Source organism: Sceloporus occidentalis, unplaced genomic scaffold, assembly GCF_023333645.1.
Source record: "Sceloporus occidentalis isolate IW3139 unplaced genomic scaffold, rSceOcc1.0.p SCAF_7, whole genome shotgun sequence".
Lineage (NCBI taxonomy): Eukaryota > Metazoa > Chordata > Lepidosauria > Squamata > Phrynosomatidae > Sceloporus > Sceloporus occidentalis.
The window spans coordinates 88,981,377-89,002,626 of NW_028316987.1; the positions used below are offsets into that span (position 1 = coordinate 88,981,377).

The following is a 21,250-nucleotide window of genomic DNA, read 5'->3' on the forward strand; positions in this document are numbered from 1 at the left end:
AGGAGGTATAGCTTCAGTATCGTCTGCAGAGCTACTTTCTATGTACAAAATTCAACTTGCATATGTTTAGCTTTTCCCTTCTTTCATTTTAGCTGGTTTATGTTTTTTGATTTTCTAAAGAGTACAGTATTCACAGCTCTGTCTTAACCTTGATTCAGAAGTCCTTTAATCTGAAGAATCTAGTTCTGAATCAGAATTCAATATTCTGCACATTAATTTTGTGAATGGAAGAAGTTTCTAGTTCATATGGCTTCAAAGACAGGTGTGAAAGAGAACCAATGACTTTCATACTAACACTGTGGAGATCAGGTGCAAATCCCCCCTCAACATGAAGCATCTTGGATGAGCTTAGTCCTTTTCTGTCTGGCCAGCCTACCTCATAGTGTTGCTGTGAGGGATAACATTGGTAAAATGATAAGGTATAAGAGCCTGAGCTCATTATGATGGAGGAAAAAAGTACTAACAGTAATGATATATGTGGCCAATGAATAGAGAAATCTCTAAAAGCAGTGAGTCTTCTGTACCCTGAATAACTCCTTGTCTCAGAAGAAGTACTTTCTGTTGTAAATGGGCGATTGTGGGAGCTATATCCAGAAAGGACTAGTTTCTCATGCTCTAATTGCCACTCCTTTGGACTATGAAATTTTAACTGAATTGGAGAAACAATTCCTCCATTTTATACCTTTCAGAATCCATCCTTTTTCAGCATAGATTTTGGATTGCCTTTGTTATTTTCATGCAGTCCTGTTACTGTTTGGGTTCTGAAGCATTTTGCTTTTGGAGTTTTTTTGGGGGGAGTGTCTTTCCTTCTTCTCTGAGAAGTTCGCCTGTAGTTTCTTGGGACATTCATGATCAGAACTCTGTTCTGCAGAAAGCCCAGGTACTTTGAGAGATGGGGATGTGTCTGAAGAGGTTGGTCATAATCAGTGCCATCATTCTGGGTTATCAAGCCTCCCCACACCCATGGTTATGTTCATAGATTTTCACTGAAACAGATGCTTAGTAAGGCATCATTATCCATGAGTCCATAGTTCATTAACCATCGCCTGCTGAGTTGATAACCATTTCAGAAAATGAGCACTAGTGGTCAATCAATGCCAATTAATTTTGTGTCGCAGACAACTCTGGGATTTGGATGCTTGGAGGCTTTGGAAAAGCTGCTAGCAATTTTAAAGGTAAAGATTTGGTAGATTGCAGCTTTCTATGGAAAACCTCCTTTTCCCTTGGATTTGCTTCCAGGATTTCCTTCCTTTTCCCTCTTCCACCTCCCCCTTACTACATATATGAAGCTCAGAGTATGCTGTTACTGTCCTCCAAAGATGTTTTGAAAGTCAAATGTATTTCTAGAACAGCAAAATGCCTGCCTCATCCTTCGTTCCTAATTTAGGTTGTTATTGCCCAAAGAAAGCCCTGGACAATGGGCATAAACCTGGGTTCCCAGAAAATTGCACTGCTAGGCATAGCACTGACTATAGAATTTGGGCCAAACCTGCCCAGAAATTCTGTGACAGTGTACAGTTACAGTAGCAAGTGGCAGACATTCTGCTATATCAAGTTTGGAACAGCTTTGCATGGCCAGGTCATGGGAAGACTATATTTGAACAGCCAGCATTATTGTTAAAATGAAACAAACATTTCAGGGATCTTTAAATTTCATCATTTGCTTCTCCATCATGTCTGGGCAACCAAATGCAAAGAAGCTTCTGCACCTTTTGTAGAAAAGAAAGTGTCAGCAGGTGGAGCTTTCCAAGAGTTCCATATATCAAGTATTACACAATTATTAAAGACACAGGGGGCCTGTCCTGTTTTGCAGGTTGTTTATCTCTGGCTATTCCATATACAAAAATATTACAGTATTTTAGAAACAGATTTTTTAGAAATTTCAAAAACTTTAGTTGTGTACAGAAAAAATACATCAAGTTTCGTACCATTTTGTACTGCTTTGAACATTAATGTCGTAGAAAGATCAACCACACATCTTTTAAATAAAAAAATCAGAAAAGCACTGGGATTTATGACCGAAATCACTTATGCAGATTAAAGAAGTTTGCGTGGATTTTGCATCACTCTTCACTTTCTGTTTGCTGTGGAAAGGACATAGGGCCTTGTTCTGACTTGAGGAAAAGGTCATGGACTTATAAGTATAATGATTCCTTTGGAAACTTTATCCTCTTACAGAGTTGCTCTGGAGCATGGAGTCCTGAAGTCCACATATAGCTCTGAGGTGGAAGATCTCACTCACTGGTTTATTTGTGTGTTTTTTGGTGGTTTCAAGTTCAGTACAATCGAAGGTCACAGAACTTTTTTCCTACCTTTGGAAATGTAGGAAGTTGCAGATTCGGTATCTGAACTTGTGACCTCCTAGTAGATTCCGATAAGAAGCAGAATCTTGGATAAATGTGAAAAATCCTTTGGCAGAGACTTCCAAGAGTCATATACACTTGTCCCTCCACATTCACAGCTTTGACTTTTGTGGCTTTGATTATTCATGGATTTTATTAATATGTTATCTCTAGGAATCTCTAGCTCCTCCAGCACAACTCTATTGCCAACTTTAACCAAAAGTCACTATGCTGGCTGGGAATGTTGGGAGTTACAGTCCAACACTTTTAGAGACCATCAAGTTGGGGGAGGCTGGGGAAGACCTTTCTCCTTGTATCAGGAGATGCTGGCTCTGAGTGGTGGCCACTTGAATTTCATGATGTAGTTTCTCAGCATCTAGCAGGGCAATTTGACCCCTGTGAAGACACACCCAACTAAAGGTTGTGGCAGGTTTGGGTGTGCAACGCCGGTACCCTGGTGAGATCAAACTCTTCTACCCAAAAAAGGCTCTGAAGCTGAATGTAAAGTTCAGAAGGGGGGAAATTTAATTTAAAGGACAAAATAAAGAGTTTTCTCCTCCCCAGCTCTAAACAAAAGGTACTTTACAGTTTCAGCAATCTTCCGGATGTCATCTTTCTGGGTCTGATGTTAGTTTGCTCTCCTCACTCAATGGAGCTGGTGCAGGGTCTTTCAGCTCCTGAATTCTTTATTCACTTGTTGTTGGTAACTAATTTGGCTGAGTTGGTAACTAAAATGGCTAAAGTGTAAGAAATGCCCTTTCCGGCTGCCTGGGCCTGTTTGCCACCAAAAGACAGCTCTCTGCCTGCTCACAGCAAAGACTGCTCCCCAACTAAAAACTTCCAGCTACAGCAGAGCATGCTGGGAAAGGGCAAACCAAACCTGGAAATAATGCAGGGGATCCTACAGCTCCTCCCACAACTAATACAAAGAACTTTTCCTACACTAAACATACTATGCCCTGAACCAATGTGAGAGAAAATGCAGCAGGAGATTCAATCAGTCCTGGCAGGACATCACAACTCCCCTGAGTGAGAAAGAGCATAAATGGTTTTCTTTTCCAGTTGAGCCTTTCTTGAGTAGCAATGGACCTGAACAGACAGGCCAAAATAAAGCTGCTTCGGGTTACTTTAGAGGTATGCTGTTTAAATGATGCATGTGTCCTAAGAGGCCGGAAGCCACGCCAAAGCCATGCTGCAGTCCTAAGGACTGGAGCACAGCTTTGGTGCAGCTTCTGGCCTCTTAAGATGCATGTGTCATTTAAACAGCATACCTCCAAAGTCACCTGAAACAGCTTTATTTTGGCCTGTCTGTTCAGGCCCAAAGTCTTATTGGCTCTCTTGGTTCCTGAGGCTTCTGCTTGCTTCTCATTCTTGCACCCTGGTGATCCCCAATTGTCCTCTCACAATCTTCCAACCCCTGGAGCCTCCCTTCTCATAGATTGGTGCCCATAGCCCAGCCTTGACACCCTGATGTCTAGCTGCAGGGAATTCTGTTGCTTTTGTTTCCTGTTTATTTGGTATGGAGGTGCAAATACATGAATGCCTACCTACAGTCTGCAGTGGTACAACCCAGACATGTGTGTGCTCCCTGATCTGTGAAAACTGGCTTCTGTCTTAGTGGAATGCACCCATCCAGCTGGCAGCCAGGGATAATTTACGATGTTCTTGAATCCCTTTCTTTCTTAGACATTTTCTGCTTGAATTCATTTACTCCATCGAGGAATTGCAGCAGAGCCCAGGGTTTGTATCTGCTAGCTGTCACTATAGCAACACTTCTCTGACCCAAGTCTTGCTGCTAAAAATAAATCACCTTGAACTCAAGAGAAAGAAATCAAAAGGGCCTATGGTACATGAAAGGTGATTGATTTTAGAGCGGCACATGCAAGAAAGCCGAGGCTCCCAAACCTCCTAAGTAAAGCATCCCAAGAAATCAAGTAAGTGCAGAAAGCCTACTTGCATAAGAAATCAAACAATGCCATTGTGCTTAAAGACAGGAAGAGCAGTATATAGGTTGGGCATGTGGATGTGTTCCTAGTTATGCCACTATGCGGTGCCAGCAAGGGAAGGAAACTCCACTGGAGCCAAGAAACAAAGAAGTGGAACAAGACTGCATCTGCACTGCAGGAATAATCCAAGTTGATACCACTTCAGCTGACATGGCTCAGTGCTGTGGAATTCTGGGAGTTGCAATTTTGTGAGATATTTAGCTTTCTTTGCCAGAGAGCTCTGGTGCCACAACAAACGACAGTTCCCAGAATTCCATTGCATTGAGCCATGACAATTAAAGTGGTGTCAAACTGGATTATTTCTGCAGTGCGGATGCAGAATTAGTGACATTGTGGTTGGGGAAAGGTTTTGTTCAATTCATTGTTTGATGTGAACTTACCAAATTCACACTTCTTGAATTTACACGTATATTAGAATGCAATTGTGCTCTAAAGTGTACCCCTTTTTAAAACAATGTGATTATGTTTGTTTGTGGGGGGAAATGCAGCATGTGCATAGATATTACAAAAAGTGAGCGCAAAAATATTGACATGGAAAAAAGTGTACATAAAATCGCTACCTGCATTGGTTGATAAATGTGTAGATATCTAAAAATGGGTATTAAACTATTAGAAATACATACAAAAGCATGGATTTTTTGCGCGCGCCAACTTTCAGAAGCAAAATGTACAGATCAATGTGGAAACAGGATGGAACAAATTTAACAGTGGAAATTGACAAACTGGGCAGAAGAAAATAGGATTAGCCAATCCTGAGGCCAAGCTCCATGTGTGCATGCAACTGCATTCATATTCACACCTTTGCAGAGCATGAACTGAAGTCTGGTTGCATCAGAGCTCTAGCTCTGGTATTGCTTTCCTTGATTCCATCACTGAGACAGATAGAAGAAAAGAAAGAGGAGAGAGGTTATGAAAAGAATCTTGGTGGTGTTGGAGCATAGTCTGCCACAAGCATGCATCCAACCTCAACGTCTTCCCTATCCCCAGAAAAGAAAGAAATGTAAGTGTCTAGAAATCAAGATACAGAGATACAAATGTGCATGATTTATGGGACTATGTACATAGGGGGCTCACAGTAGTTTGTTAACCCTCTGTAGGAATACAGTCACTCCATGCTGAGCATATGATCTACCACTGAGATACAGATCTATGGCTTGACTGTGAGCAGTCGTTTTACACTTGGTCCCGGAGAGATATTTCAGAAGAAAGAGAACACAGACCTCTAGCATTCTCTAAAATCTACTAAGGTTTGAGAAATTCTTGCCCAAGTAGCAACATGTGTTCAGTGTTGGGAAGAGAAAGGTTGCTTGACCTTGAGGGAAAAGTTTAAGAGAATGACTATAGTGGCAGGAAAAAAGCAATCATCCCTGTAAATTTTAAAAGTGTACAAATTTTCACTTGGAATGTATTGATGGAGCAGTGAAACAAAGAGGAGGATTTTTCAAAGAGAAAGCAAAACTCAGTGGAAGCAGGAATCCGGGGAAAAGAGGTGGGGAAAAAATAGGAGCAGGGACTGGGATTTTTCTTTTCTTTAGTAAAGACTTCTTGAGTACTGTGCCTGACTATCTAATCAGTTTCTGTTCATGTCAGCAGCACATCCAGAATAAGAAACTGCTGTGTGGTCGTGTTTGAACTGGAATTAGAGATGAGATAATCACCCTGAACTGCTGGAGATAATGTAAAGGCTGCATGGCATTCCTTCAGGCAAGAAGAGGCCATATATGTGCACAGACACTGCTCATTTTGGTCCAGAATGGTCTTAATATGACTTCTTTATCATTCTGTAGGATGATTCCATAGGCTTCTAATAGCCAGGCTCTGCAAAAGTAAATCAGCCATGCTTAACAGAGATGAGCATGGCCTCTTTGATAGTATCCCTGAATGTAGTGCATTAATGTACCCTGGGCTTTCCTAATTAATTCCCTGCTTACGCTTTCATTTGCATTCAGATGCAACTTGAGCATAAACGTTAGGTCCCTGTTGGACAAGACTGGTCTAACATGAATTGCTTTAAACAAGCATGGGCTTGACAATTCACGGATTTATTACCCAAGGATATACTAGCGGATATAACAAAGCCATTGTCTTGAAGACCTGCAGATCAAAGAGAAGAATTTGCAAAGAATGCTGATTAATTTTATAATCTACTCTCTGTTTTTCACTACACAAAGAACTCCTTTGAATGCAGCCAGCATGGCTTTGCCTTGGATAAGCAGGAGCATTTATTTATCTTGTTATAACCTGCCTGATGTTATGTTTGGGGAGGTCTTAAAACACAAACATGCTGCACAATATGAACGCCTGGGACCCTGGTGAGCTGCAGCCAGTTGGAAAGCTTGATTATTATTTTGTGACATTTTAGTTCACGTTAATGAAGCTGTTGCCCACTAGGGATTCTGGATCATCCCCTCATTTCCAATGGACTAATATAATTTCTTATGCTTTCTGCAGTTTTGTGTCTCTTGGAGGATATTGAATTAGCTAGCTAGGATTCTGGCATTGGACTTTTTCTTTTGAGGGAGGGAAGATTATATGTTTTCAAACCACTAGGTAATGCCACCCATCTTGACTCCTGTTGGATTTGTCTCTTGCACCACCTGAAAATTCTCCTGCAGCTTTGCTAATAGGGAAGACTGCCATTTTGCACATAGGTTTGTATAGAGAGCAAATACAACTTGCCCAATGAAATGTGTATACGTTAGTGTGAACAGAGCTTGGAAGAGATGACATACTGATTGTGGGGTTCTGAGTGCTGCAGTTCCAACGAATAACTATCTCAAGCTTTCTTAAAGAGAAAAACTCCCAAGAGGGCTGACACAGACCTCTCTTGGCAGGAGACACAGGAAGCCTGCTGTCAGTCAGCACACATCACACTAACTTAAGTGTAGTCCTGTTATGCCCCATTTTCATATGTGTGTTTGTAGTTTGGTTCAAGCTAGAATAGACCCAGAGAGAGTGAAGACACAAGTATAATGAAAGCCATCTGTGCACTCAGTGGCAGAATCTGTCTCAGCCATAGCCTGCAAGGAGAATGAATGTCTTCTGTCTTCTTCTGCAGAGTCCTCTCAGGAATGAGCAAAGGGCAAGTGAGCCCTATGATGCGATCACAAACATTGCAGTATGAAGCTGGAGGAGTGTGATTGTGGGTGACAGCCTAAGCATCAGCAGAATGAAGTTGTCTGCTCTGAACCCCCATGTCTGTTTGAGACAGGGACATAAAAGGAATTGGAAGTGGCAAGCTTTTCATGTGAGCAGTATATTGTAAAATATACTGCAAGGAGTATGTGCGAAAGGCAGGCAATTATAATGTTTGGCAGCAGCCATAGGCATCTTGTCACCAGAGGTGATATATTAAAATGGTTCTTTCCTTCTTGGCCTGACTAGTGCTCCTGTGGTGGTTTTTTTCCCCTCTTTGTTGTTGAGTGTATTCAGGTCATTCCAATTTATGGAGACCCTAAGGTGAACATATCACAGGGTTTTCTTGCAAAGATTTGTTCAGAGGATGTTTGGTTTTACCTTCCTCTGGGGCTGAGAAAGTATGGTGTGTCCAAGGCACAAAGCAAATGAGTTTCCATGACTCAGTGGGAATTCAAACCCTGGCTTCCAGAGTCATAGCCCAATGCTCAATCTACTACACCACACTGACAATATTTTTATTGGAGTGCATAGACTGAATTGCATCTAAGTGTGGCAAAGACAAAGTTTGGAACTGATTGCAAGCGTACTTCTTGGCAGCAGTATCTCCAGAATAACAATGGAGACTAGGAATCACTGCCTTGTGTTCCTTTGCGCTCAAGTTTCAAAAAAGTTCATTTTTGGACTATAGCTCTCAGAATCCCCCAGTCAGGCTGGAGAGTGGCCGTGATAATTAGGCCTTCTGGGCATTGTAGTTCAAAATGAAGCTTTTCCAAGCACTTCTTGGTCTCTCCTCCTCCCCACCACAGCCATCCTGGCATTTTAAGTGTTTATTATTTGAGTCTGTTGCATGGGCTCCATCCTGTGGTCTCTGGAAGGATGTGATGAACGTGGACAAGGCACTGAAAAGGGGAAAGGAAAAAGAGGTGGTGTTCCAAGGAAGTGATATAAGTTACAATGTGCAAAACAAACAAACAAACAAATTTTGCAAAGTATTTTTTTTCATGAAGAAAACCTTTAGTGGTTTCTGTGGGGCTATCCTCTGCGTTGCAAGAGGCTAGAATTCACTTTCCCTCCAAACTGTCCTTGGCAGTAAGCTATTAAGATTGCTCTTGAAATAGCAGGTTTCACCTTGAGGACTTTGAATAATCAGGAGAATAACAGTCAAGCTACAAGCCTTTCTTTTGTTTTTGTTTTAAATTTAATCAGTCCTTGAAAGGAAGAGTTTCAGTTGCACTGGGTTATTGTCTTCTGAATCTTTTTGTATTGCACTATCAATTTTACTTCTTTTTTGAAATTGTCCTCTGCTAGTACTTGAAAGGTTGATAGAACTCACATTTATTGCTCAGGGAAAAATGCAAACATAAATGCTGCCAGATGAAGTACCGCAATGTTAATAGGATCATTCATATAACAATAAGAAATTGCTATATTTTTTCCATTGAATTCTGTGGGGTTTATGTCTGATTAGACATCCCTGGTTTGCATTGTTAATGGTACTTAACATGCTTATACCACTTCAGAATTTGTTTATTTATTACAGTGCTTATTAATTTTAAGCCTCTTCACTTTGTTCTTCTGCCCAAAACCCTCCCAGAGTGGCTTACAGGTCATCATCATCATTATCATCATTATCCAGTGATACTCACTGATTTCTAGATTCTTGGATAGAGTCTGAATCACTGATGGTAGACTATGAAACTGGCATACTACTACTGTATTACTAATACAAGACAGCCTGTTTAGATTTTATAATATCTGGAAGTTTTTAGTTGTAAACTGTCCTGTACAAACAATATAGGGAAAGTGTTATCATTATTTTATACAAGAGACAAAGGCACAAAAGAAAAAGGAGATAAGACAAAAAGCTCACATTCTTAAATAGTTCATATAACTACCAGATGATATGGAAACAGTTTCAGGTAGTCTGGTGGAAGGACACTGGTAAGTGAGGGAGAAGAACAGTTTAAAGCAACTGATCTCTGAGTAGCACAGCTTTTCTTGCTCTCCTGCAGCCTGATAGAATGGCTATCTAGAATCTCAGCATAAAGAATCTAAGAAGACACAGAGAAAATCCAAAGGTAGCTTCTGATGCAAGATTCCTGGAGCATGGATGTGTAGTTCTTTCATTTATAACCCACTTTCCCCTAAGGAGTTCAAAGTGGCAAACACAGCTCTCCCCCATTTTGTCTTTGTGGCATCTTTGTGATGTAAGTTTGGCTAGGTCAGGATGACTGGTTCAAGGTCACCCAGGGAACGTCATGGCCAAGAGGAGATTTGAACCTGGTCCCCCAATCAGATCCAGCATGGCATATAGTAGTTTGAGTGTTGGACTACATCTCCATCTCTGGAGACCAGGGTTCGATTCCCAGCTAGGCTATTAAACCCACTAGGTGACCTTTGACAAGTCATATGCCTCAGCTGAAGGCAATGGCAAACCTCTGAACAAATCTCGCCAAGAAAACCCCATGATAGCCTTAGGATTGCCATAAGTCAGAAATGACTTGAAGATACAACAACAACAACAACAACAACAAGAGCAACCCCAAATCAGAAGCTGATACTCTTAGCCACTTCAAAGCAAACAGCCTTAGAATGACCTTTTCAAATGGCTTCTATACTTTTAATAGTTGTAAAGGCAATTTCAGCTATAGCTTCCACTTTAATACACAGCTATTAAAGTTCAGAAGTCCTGTCCTCTTTTTCATGCCTACCTTAAGTGGCTCTGTAAAGTTGATCCTCTGAAGGCAATAGCAGGTTATTGATATTTCTGGAAACTTGTATTAAGTTGTACAGTACTGGTAAAAATGTGCCCTGTGTTTAAAGAATGTACATATTGGATTGAGGCAAATTCTGACAAACTTTCACCCACTTACAGTGAAAGGACAAGGAGGAAGGATGCTTGGCTGCAGCCACACAGCAACTATTATTGGAATGGTGTTTTGGGTAACACAATATTTTGTATTTAGAGTTTATACTTCAAGAATATTCCTAAAGTACCTTTATGTGATAAAATAATGCATGAATTTGTATTTCTTGAACATACGGCCAGCAAGTGCAGAGAAGAAGAGTTGCCTTTTGCTCCATTGCACCTGATTTATTTGTATACTGCTCCAGTTTCTGGGGAGGGGTGGTTTGCTGTGGTATTATGAGAAATATCTTTGAACCTTGAAGCAAAGCTCACCTAAGCAACCTTTCTCTCTGTTTGTTCCTGTGTAAGGAGGGGTTTTCTGGTCTCATACAGGAGCAGAATAGAATCTGAGCCATTGATATTGTCATTGCCAGGGGTAAGAGCCAAGCTGGGTGATATGCTTTCCAACTGTGTTTGGAATGCCAAGCCTCAAGGAGTCACTAGAGCTGACTGGAAAAGGGAAAGTAGGAAATCACAAGACAGCCAAGACCATTCCCAGAGACGTGGGGAATATGAAGGCTGCCAGTCACTTGAGCACTAGAACCTTGAGGCACTCACAAGCAACAGTTCACGGTCTTGTTGAGATTTTATTTTCATGCATTTTTGTTCCCTTCCTTGTCAGCAGTGGTGTGTGGAACAGCTTGCTTGTTTATTTGCAAGATTAGAAAAATACTAGCCTCCCAGCCTCAACAGGCTCCTTGAAATTCAGTACTGGTCCCTGGCAATGTGTAGATTTGCTTTCACCACTGTAAACAGTGCCACAACGTAGAGAAAGATAGATCATAATTCTGAGTCTTCCTTCATGCTCCTAATACTGTAGGCATCTCTGCCATGTGCATGTTAAGGTATGTGGCTGCACAGCATCCAGTTCAGTTGTAGGAAAGTACCTTTGTACAAACTTGGCATTCACCTCCTTCGCAACACCTTGTGTACAATGTTTTCCCCCCTGAGAATGGGCTGTTGTGAGCAAGCCATGAACTTTGGCTAATGCAGACCAGAAGGTGGGTGTGGAGAAGGCACAGTGTCTCAGCAGACTTAGTGCCCAGTCAGAACTTGGAAAAGTTCCAGTACTTTTAGAGGACCCAGTTTCTAGAATAGTTCAGCCAATATGGCCAGTGGTCATGCTGGCTATGGGACAATGAGAGTTGTAGTTTAACAAAAAGGAACTATTCTAAGCTTTCTGCATGATTGTTGCAGAGATAAAAATGGGATAAACCCATGTGTATGACTCAAGTTTCCTATTGCAGAGGTGGACACATATCAGACTTGACAGTTTTGTGGTTGGCTGGTTTAGAATTAAGAAACAGGCTGCCTCTTACCCTATGCTAAGTTTAACTCAGTCCCTCAGCTCAAAAGTCATTCCAGGTCCCCCCTCCCCATGCTTTCTTCATTTCAGCATCTGTTTTTCAAAGATCGGAGGAATGGGGAGAAGGTTTTTGGTGAGTGCTATTATTATATGATTGAGAGTCTAGCAGAACCACTACAAACCTCCTAGACATCTACTGATGGAGCCTAATCTGCCCCCAATCCCTTACCAAGCTAGAGGGAAAGTGAGATGCAGATAAAGGGGTTCAGGAGTGGTCTTTTCCTCACAGTAAGTAGACATCCCTGAAATGGGCATATTTTTGGTTACTTTTAGAAGTTCAGCGATAGAATGTACAGACTCTCATTCATTTAGAACTTGTTGCAGCAGTGTTAAGAAAGATATCCCAGTGTTGTTGTTGTGTGCCTTCAAGTAATTTCCGATTTATTGCAACCCTAAGTGGACCCTATCATGGCATTTTCAGGGCAAGATTTGTTCAGAGGTGGTTTTGCCTTTGCCTTTCTCTGAGGCTGAGAAAGCATGACTTGCCCAAGTTCACCCAGTGGGTTTCCATGGCTGAGTGGGCATTTAAAGCCTGGTTTCCACAGTCATAATCCAATGCTCACACCACTACACCATGCTGGCTCTTAGTTTTACATCCCAGTTTTACACACCCTTAATATGCATCAATGGGTTTCACACAGTATTGTCTACCTGTTTCACACAGCATCATATAGAAAGATTTACTTACTAACTGTTAAGTGTTGTTACCTAATCTGGGTAACTTTGTAGAATGATGTGGGGTTTTTTGTGTTTCTTGCTGTGTTGATTCACTAAGTTCAATTTGGCTTACATCTCAGTGGGGACACATAGGTTTTCACTGTTAGACTTCCCATTCTGTATACTAGTTCTGCAGAACTTCAGATTTTGGGTTGGAGGAAATTGTGTAATTTGTGCCTGAGCAAATGGGCACTAATTTCGTAGATTTTCACAAAATGTTTTGAGGGTATCATTAGTTTAGAGCAGTGGTCCCCAAAATTTGGTGCACTAGTTTTGTAGATTTTTATAAAATGTTTTGAGGGTGTCATTAGCTTACAACAGTGGTCCCCAAAGTTTGGCCCTCCACATATATTTTTTTACTTAAGCTCCCAGAATTCCAGACTGTTGGCTAAGCTGGCTTGGGCTTTTGGGATTTGAAGTCCAAAACATCTAGAGGACCAAAGTTTGGAAATCACTGGTTTAGAGCACACCGAAGAAGCAAGACTGTATTTTTTTTGACTCAGCAATTTGGTTGTTGTTTACAGTGGCTTGCTTCCCATATCCAAAGGGAGTATCTTGCACATCTTCAGAGCCCTCCACCTTTCTTTGCAGAATGATTCCCTGGGGTGTACAAGCCTTCACTTTCTGCACTGTAGCACAAGACAAAACCTCTCTGCGAACCAAAGACTCAGGGGCTTGACCCAGGTCTGGTCTGAATCCAGGCGTCTCTTGCTATTCAGAGGCATAATATTTATCCATGCATAACAGCCTGCCAAGTCACATGGTTTGGCAACCTGACACACACTTGGGAAGCCAGGATTGACGTGGGTACGCCGACACACCTCCCAGTCATGCTGCTGTGCTCTGATGACATCCAGATAAAATCATGCTGTGAGAAGCAAAGGGCTTTCACTGTTCACTTCTCCGTGGAGGACCAGAAAAATTCAGATCAGATGACATTAAGCCAGATACTGAAGGCGGAAAGAGGCAGCGAACACATGATCATTGTAGAAACTTGATAGAGACAAGTTACATTTAAAAGCCCTGCTCTGTAGCATATGAAAGAGTCACATGAGACATTCAAATGTATTTGTTTTGTACAGACCGATATGTCCTGTTCTCTAGGAAAGGGGTGGGAAAGTGTGGCCCTCCAGATATTGGCCTGCAATTCCCAGTATTCTTCACCATTGATTCTGCCAACAAGGACTGCTGGGATTTGTAATCTGATTCCCATCCCTGCTATAGGATTTGGGCCTTCAGCATTTCTTTTGGAAGGTATTATTTTGCATGTGATTCTTTACTTCTAATAACAACTAAATGTTCCACTGTGCAAGGTTTGTTTCCTTATGATGAGAGAATGCTGGATGTATTTGGAGTTCTCATAACTGTCTCTTATGAACACTTCTGCCTTTGGTTCTTCCTTTTATCCCAGCTCCAAAGTTAACCTTTTGGGATTTTTGAAGGTACGCTAAAGGGAACCAGATCCCATCTGATCTTGGCAGTTAAGCAGGGTCAGCCCTTGCTAGTACTTGGATGGGAAACCACCAGCAAATACCAGGTCCTGTGGGCTATATTTCAGAAGAAGGAACTCCAAAACCATCTCTGAGTAGTCTTTGCATAAGAAAACCTTATTAAATTCATGGGATTACCATAAATTGACAGGCAACTTGAAAACATATATACACACACAAATACACACAATGCAAGAGAGGTGCAAAGTGTCTGTGTGTGTATGCATATGTACCTAGAGTCCTTGGTGGTCTTTTCCTGCATGCATTATGATGGGACTTTTAGTCCCACAATACTTTTGGGAAAATTAAACTTGTTGTTTTTGTGTGCCTTCAAGTCATTTCTGACTTATCGCGACCCTAAGGTGAACCTATCATGGGCTTTTCTTGGAAAGTTTCTTCAGAGGGGGTTTGCCATTGCCATCCTCTGAGGATGGCACCTCAGGGTCACCCAGTGAGTTTCATGGCGGAGCGAGGATTTAAACCCTGTTTTCCATAGCAACTGTGTATCTCTCAGCATGTCCTACTTCACTGGAAAGTTGTGAGTTGTTCAGTGATGGAGCATATGTGGGAGGGCAACCATGCACTCTATCCTGAGCTGTTGAAAGAAGAGAGAGGAAATAAAAAGTGTAAATAAATAGCTGTTAGATAGCTTCCATATGCATGCTTAGTGACGTCTTAACTGAATAGGAGAAAAAGTGAGTTGTCTAGGGCCATCCATACAATTTAGTGATTTGAATCTGGGTTTTCCACTTCCAAATTTGAGATTCCTAGACATGCTAATTTATAGTAGGCTACAGATGTGTGCTCAGTATATCTTATTCTGCTACCAGAGTATTCCAGTTTACCTCTTACTCCAGAATTTTTTACAGCCTAAATTATACTATACTTATTATGTTAATGAAAGGATTAATGTAACTATGCTCCTTTTATGAAAAAAGGATCTCTCGCCAACTTCTTGTCTAATCTTGTCTGCTAAGCAGTAGGTATTTAAAGTGCAGGTACCATTTGAGTCAACTAGTAATGCAAATAAAACATGGTTACATGCATTTTCAGGGCGGAATGTGACAACTCATCTGTCTTAAGGGAATCTCCCCCCAAGTCAACCAAAATCTGCTTTACTTCAAACCCACACTTCTCTTGAATTTTAGAGTGCTTAGATAAACAGTTCTTTTTATAGTCATCTAATCAAATAAGCCTTGAGATGGAAAACACAAATCAGGCAGCTCCTTAGAAAGAATCACAGATGAAGGGAGAATGGATGATAGTAGATTTTCCTTGGTTGGTCACTGCTGTCACGTGGCACCCGATGAAATGGTTGGCAGACATGTGCTTGTCTCTACTGCCAAGCCCAGCACTGCTGACATGCACATGTCAGTCACACTCCAATACTGATACTGGATCTCCAGCAACTGTTGCTTCATCCAGCTGTGATTCTATAGTTACAGTTACTGTGTGTGTGATGTGCGTGTCAAAAAATAAAACAGGAACAAAGGTGTCATGAGAAACCTGTCACACATTAGGTGCAGGGGATACTTATGTCATTCTTAATGTATTGTCTGTTTTTCTTTGTAAATGTATGCTTGTGTATGTGTGTTATACTCTTGCGGCCTACTGGGCTTCTTGTGATTTAAAAAAATTGTCTGGAGATTGATTTTGGGTGTGCATATGAACTTTATTTCTTTTGCAGCTTGAAACTTATTGCAGTTAATTTGTTGAGGAATGACATCTTTGAAAAAATATTGCCCCACTTCTAAGTTTTAAAAGCCCTGCTATCCAGAGATGGACCTGACTAATTTTTACCTGACACAGAAATAAAGTGATGGGATGGTGGGAAGTGATTCTGTTGAATTTCTGTGTGTTAGGTGTCAATGCAATGTCTACTTAGCAATAAGTGATTGTCCTAAATAATAATAAATTGCATTCAGTAGGTGCTTAGTAAGTGTGTTTAAGGATTGCACCCTGAGTGCATTGTGCAGGGTTTAACCTTGTGCATTGTGAACTGCTGGCAGGTGATCAACAGTGAAAGAGTCAAAGGCTTTCATGGCCAGCATCCATAGTTTGTTGTAGGGTTTTTGGACTATGTGGCCATATTCTAGAAGAGTTTTCTTCCTGACGTTTCGCCAGCATTGGTGGCTAGCATCTTCAGAGAAATGTCAGGAAGAAAACTCTTCTAGAACATGGCCACATAGCCCAAAAAACCCACAAAAAACTATAGCAGTGAAAGAGTTACACAAAACTGCACTGTTGGGACTTTCTCTCTGAGATCTCCCCAAGATGGTTATTCCTGTTTATGCCTTGTTTCTCTTGGCTGTTTTAATAACTAACCCTGCTCTGTTCTTGTCCCTTTTTGTTCCCCTATCTCTCACCTCCTCCTGTGACCAGCTGCCACCCTTCTCTCTTTCCTTCTTCCTCTTGCTGTTTTCAAATACATTTGGACGTTTTCATTAGCAGTCAGGACCTTTGATTCACTGCTGTTCATTTTATGCAGGCGAAAACAAAATGGGTGACTCTAGATCATACAGGGCAAATAAACCAAACAATAATACTCCTTGAGAAACAAACCTCCTGCTGTTTTGATCTCTCAGCCTGCTGTAATGTAAGCAGCAGCTCTGTCCATTTGCAGGATGGACCCCTGGTGATGGTGGAACTCAAAATAATGTTGCATAAAATCCCTTTGGGAGCTTGGCTATTAACCCTGAAGTCTGCATGTGACCAGTTAAATCTCTCACAAGGTGGTGGCACAGTTCCTACAGAAAATGTGACAGCTGCATTTGTGGATAACAAATGCATGCTTTTGGAAAGTCCAACAATTAGTCTATCTAACCCAACTTTGCCAACTCTGACTTGTAGTGGCTTTCCAGAGTTTCAGACTTAGGTATCGTCTAGGTTAGCTAGATATTGCAGGCATTGTGTGAGTGAGCTTTTTTATACAAAGCATGTGTTCTTCAGTGAACTGCAACCTTTCCCATTTTATCAACTTTTTGGTTCCTAGTGCTGTGAGCCCAAACGTTTGAAGATGCCTGTAATGGCATCTGCCCTTTAGCCCTGGGTGATGAGTTAAGTGGAAAGAGAATGGTTAGCTGAGAGTCAGGTGGTGAGCTTTTATGGCAAAGTGGAAATCATGTCTGTTCAGTCTTACTCTGGAAATCAAACCAATTATACCAAACCATCTCCCTTTCCTTTCCCCTTCATTTGGTGATTTGATTTGGTTTCCACTGGCATTTTCCTGTTTTCATCCTTTTCTGCCTTATTACTAGGACTGCCTCCCCCAGATCTCTTTGAACTTCTTACTTTTCAGGGCTTGGAGGAACACACATACACACATTACTACAGCTCCCAGGCTCTCTCAGAAGTATGGCCATTGGCTATGCTGGCTGGCGCCTTCTGGGAGACTGTAGCTCACATGAAAATAACATTTTGTAATTCTGCTCATTTTTGTTGCTGTTTTGTGTCTGCTGCAGCATCTGCTGCAGATCAGATGCAGTACAATTAAAAATTCTGCTGCAGTGAAGAGTGTGTAGCACCTTGGTCAGTTGACCTCAGTGCAATAAACTCCTGTTCATGATAAGTATTGTATTATCCCAGTGTTATGGAAGTTTTTTTTCCTTCTTTCCTATTTTGAATACCATACCATTTTCTGATTCTTTCTCATAGCGTGTTTTTAAGAAGCTACAGTTTGCAAAGTTGCAGTCAGGTTGCAGTCTTGCTTCCTCCTTGTTATTAATTGTCCTCTTCTATTCCATATTTTCTTCTGTTCTGACAATCTCTCATATGACAGTAAAGAACAAAAACCCACATTGTTTGGGAATAAAATCAATGTACTTAATTTGCTCAGTTCGTTCCAGTCATAGACTTTGGGTTTCCTAGGCACAGAATACACGTACAACCCTGTATATGTTTTCACTCAGGGCTCCCACTCGGGGAGAACAGCCTCAGGATTTGGTGGGCATTGCACCTGTTATCATTAAATTTTTAAAAAATACATAGACATCTCCAAACAATATATCTTCAATCTCAGTTGTTTTCCATGATTTTCTGGCATCAGCTGTGATTTTTCAAAGCCTTGACAGGGGATGTTTTCCCCCCCTTTCTCAGGAGTAACCAAGACAGGCAAATGTTAATATCCCATATCCTACTTCCATTGTCATGGTTCCTTCCTACTTCTGGTCAGTCTGATGGCTTCTACTGATTATGTATTCTGTGGAGAAGGATGGAGGGGGAAGGGGAAAAACACTAATCACAGTTAACTACACCTCAAGAAAGACAAAAAAGATGGATGAAACTCTAGCATATTTATGGCATGACTGGATGCAGGGGTAGGAATAACTGCTAGGAGGTGTGCAGTTAAGAAACAGAATATCCCAACATTACTGGGATTATTGGTTGTCTGAAGGAATCATCAGACAGTATCACTTCTTTTGAGTCCAGTAGTTTGTGGCTGTGCTAGAGGAGTCTTGTAGGCTCGTGTTTCTAAGGATACCATGCATATCTAGTTGAAATCAGTGCCAAGAAGAAGACTATGTAAGGAATAGACCCTGGCAGGCTTTTAATGCACAGCTCCTTTGGTCTGTATTTCCTGACTGGATTCAGACTGGACACACTTTGGATTCTGGATTCTGCACATTACCGGATATCTGCACCTGCACATTTGGAAAGTACACATAGAAACATGCACTCATCTCATATGCCCACAAAAACACAGCACATAAAAACCTCTGTCTTTAGTCAATGGGGAGAATTTGTGCAAACAATATGTATACATGTGGAAAATGTGCACAGTTTTTAAAAATACACAAAAATTAGGGACAGCTGTCTTTTTCTCAGGAGAAAGGAAATTGATATAAATGGGCATCAACTAGACTTGGAGGTTGGAAAAGAAGGAAGTTCAAGGAATTATTTGTGCCACTCCTTAAGTGTTGTACCACTAGTAATGCATGCACCAGTCTTAAATGGGAATTACTTCGACTTAAACCAATAATTTCTGTTGTGGTTTATTCCCAAAAATGAAATGAAAACACATGCAAACTAGGACTGGGAGAAGATGAACAGGCTGTCTCCAGGGTAATGGGATATGGAGATTTTCACCTCCAGCTGAAATGCATCACAAGTCAAGAATGGTGACCACACTTGTGCTTTTTCTGAACATTTCTGTAATACCAGAGTTTTCTGAGTGGGAAGCTCAGAGATCAGTCCTTTTAAGTCAGCCTTGTAAATAAGCCCTCACATGTTAATAACCTATGAATTTCAACAGAGATAAATGTAAAGTTCTAAATTTAGGCAGGAAGATCAGATGCACAACTATAGGATGACCAATAAGCTAAACATGAGCCAATAGCATGATGTTACAGCAATAAATAAATAAATAAATAAAATCTAATGCAGCTCTAGGCTGTATTAATACAAGTTTAGTGTCCGGGTGAAAGGAAGCAATAGTAACACTCTGTTCTGCTTTAGTCAGACCTTATCTGCAGTATTGTGTCCAGTTTGTTGTTTTTGTAGTTAGGTTGACTTTGATTTATGGAGACCCTATGCATGATAGACCTCCCAGTCATCAAGTGTCCTGCTAAGGTCTTGCAAACTCAGGGCAGCTGTGGCTTCCTTGATTGAACTGTGTCCAGTTATTACTCCCAGAATTTAAGAAGGATATTGAGACACTGAAATGTGTCCACAGTAGGGCAACCAAGTTAGCAAAGAGTCTGAAAAGTAAGTCTTATTGTGATGATGGGTATATCTAATCAAGCGAAGCAAATATTAAGAGGAGATACCTTGTGGAAGATGGAACAAGGTTGTTTTCTGCTGCTTTGAATTCAGATTGCAAGAAAGAAGACTCCACCTAAGCATTAGGAAGAACTTCAACAGTGGAAGATGCTGCCTTAGAGAGTAGTGGAGTCTCCTCCTTTGGAGGTTTTTAAACAAAGACTGGATGGTCACCTTTCAGGGGTGCTTTGATTCTGTGTTCCTGCATGGCAGGGGATTGGACTGAATGGCCCTTGGGGTCCCTCCAACCCTATGATTCTGTTCTTTGTGGCCTCATCCCTTTTTAGAGCCATGCAGGAGCAGGAGTGCCTAGCTCAATAGAATCCAATTACTGGTTGTGTGTGTGTGTAGCTCTTTGTCCTTTGTAGAGGGGCAGTCCAGACTAAGGCATTCTGACTTCCAAGAACAAAGAGCTATTGGATTCAGCAGTGGTGTTTAGGCTCAGGGTTTACTAAGCCAACATTCTGCATCTGTGTCTGGTTGTTGTTTGACTTTGGTCTTATTGATGACATAAGGCAAACCAGATGCTGGACTAGATACCTCCTTGATCTGATCTTCTTTCACTGGACTAGCAAAAGGACAGAGTTTGAAAGAGTTCAATTTTTGACCTAGAGCTCCACTGTGATGATTGAGGGATTCTGAGAGTTCTGGTCCCTCAAAATAACTTCCCCAAGCTTTGGGAAACAAAGGTTGTAGGAGGTCTGGGCAGGTGCAGTGACTTGTCCTGGGAAGGAAAGAGTGTCCTGGAGAGGAAAACTGCCTTGCTGAGCATCTGGGCAATGTAGGCCTGCATTGGATTAAACATTGCTGACAGGCAGGTCTGCCTTGGCTCTTGCCAGGCTTTTCCAGCCGTGTGCAGCAGAGTGTTGAGAGGAGCCAACAGCTGCAGGCTGTCCCAGAGCCAGACTTGGAAAGCCACCTTGTGGTGCATTTTGTCAGAGTGTGCCAAACCTCAAGGGCAAACACGTACCACTAGCCAGTGAGCAAGGGACCTTTAAGGCAGAAACAGTGGCGTGCTCAGTCTCTTCACAAGCAGCCAATGCCAGAGCCATAGTAAGTTTGTTTTTTAAAAAATGTGTCTTTGAGGAACTGACCTGGTAGGAGTGAGATTGGATCAGTACTTACTTTTAACTCTGCCACTGCAGAGGAAACCAGAGATCAATAAACATAAGCATAATGATGATGATGATGTGCTGCAACACCCATTGTCCCTAGCTAATGGTGAGGAGCTATAGTCCAGCCCCTCTGAAGGACACCAGGTTAGAGAAGATAGTTGGGGACAATTCTTCTTCTTCTTCTTCTTCTTCTTCTTCTTCTTCTTCTTCTTCTTCTTCTTCTTCTTCTTCTTATTTCTTATCCACCCCTCCCCACGGATTGAGGTGGGGAACAACAACAACTAACAAACAAACAACATCAGTTAAAAAGACAGTTAAAACGCACATCAGTTTCAAAGGACAAACAAGATGTACACATATTAAAACAATCCACATTTAAAATTCATCATTTAAAATTCACAATTTAAAATC

The 21,250-nt window shown here is 41.4% G+C and overlaps 1 protein-coding gene across 9 annotated transcripts in view; it reads left to right on the forward strand.

Annotated features, from left to right (window-relative positions):
• The window catches only part of LOC149310067 (5'-AMP-activated protein kinase subunit gamma-2-like), a 238,973-nt gene that overhangs the window by 124,041 nt on the left and 93,682 nt on the right, over positions 1-21,250 (forward strand). The window contains exon 1 of one of the 9 annotated variants that reach the window (XM_089533620.1): positions 13,560-13,731. The exons of the other annotated variants lie outside the window; for them this stretch is intronic. Coding sequence (XP_089389746.1) covers positions 13,566-13,731 — 166 coding nt within the window. The 5' untranslated portion in view covers positions 13,560-13,565. Of the gene's footprint in view, positions 1-13,559; positions 13,732-21,250 lie in introns of those variants that run through there. 9 annotated transcript variants of the gene reach the window in all.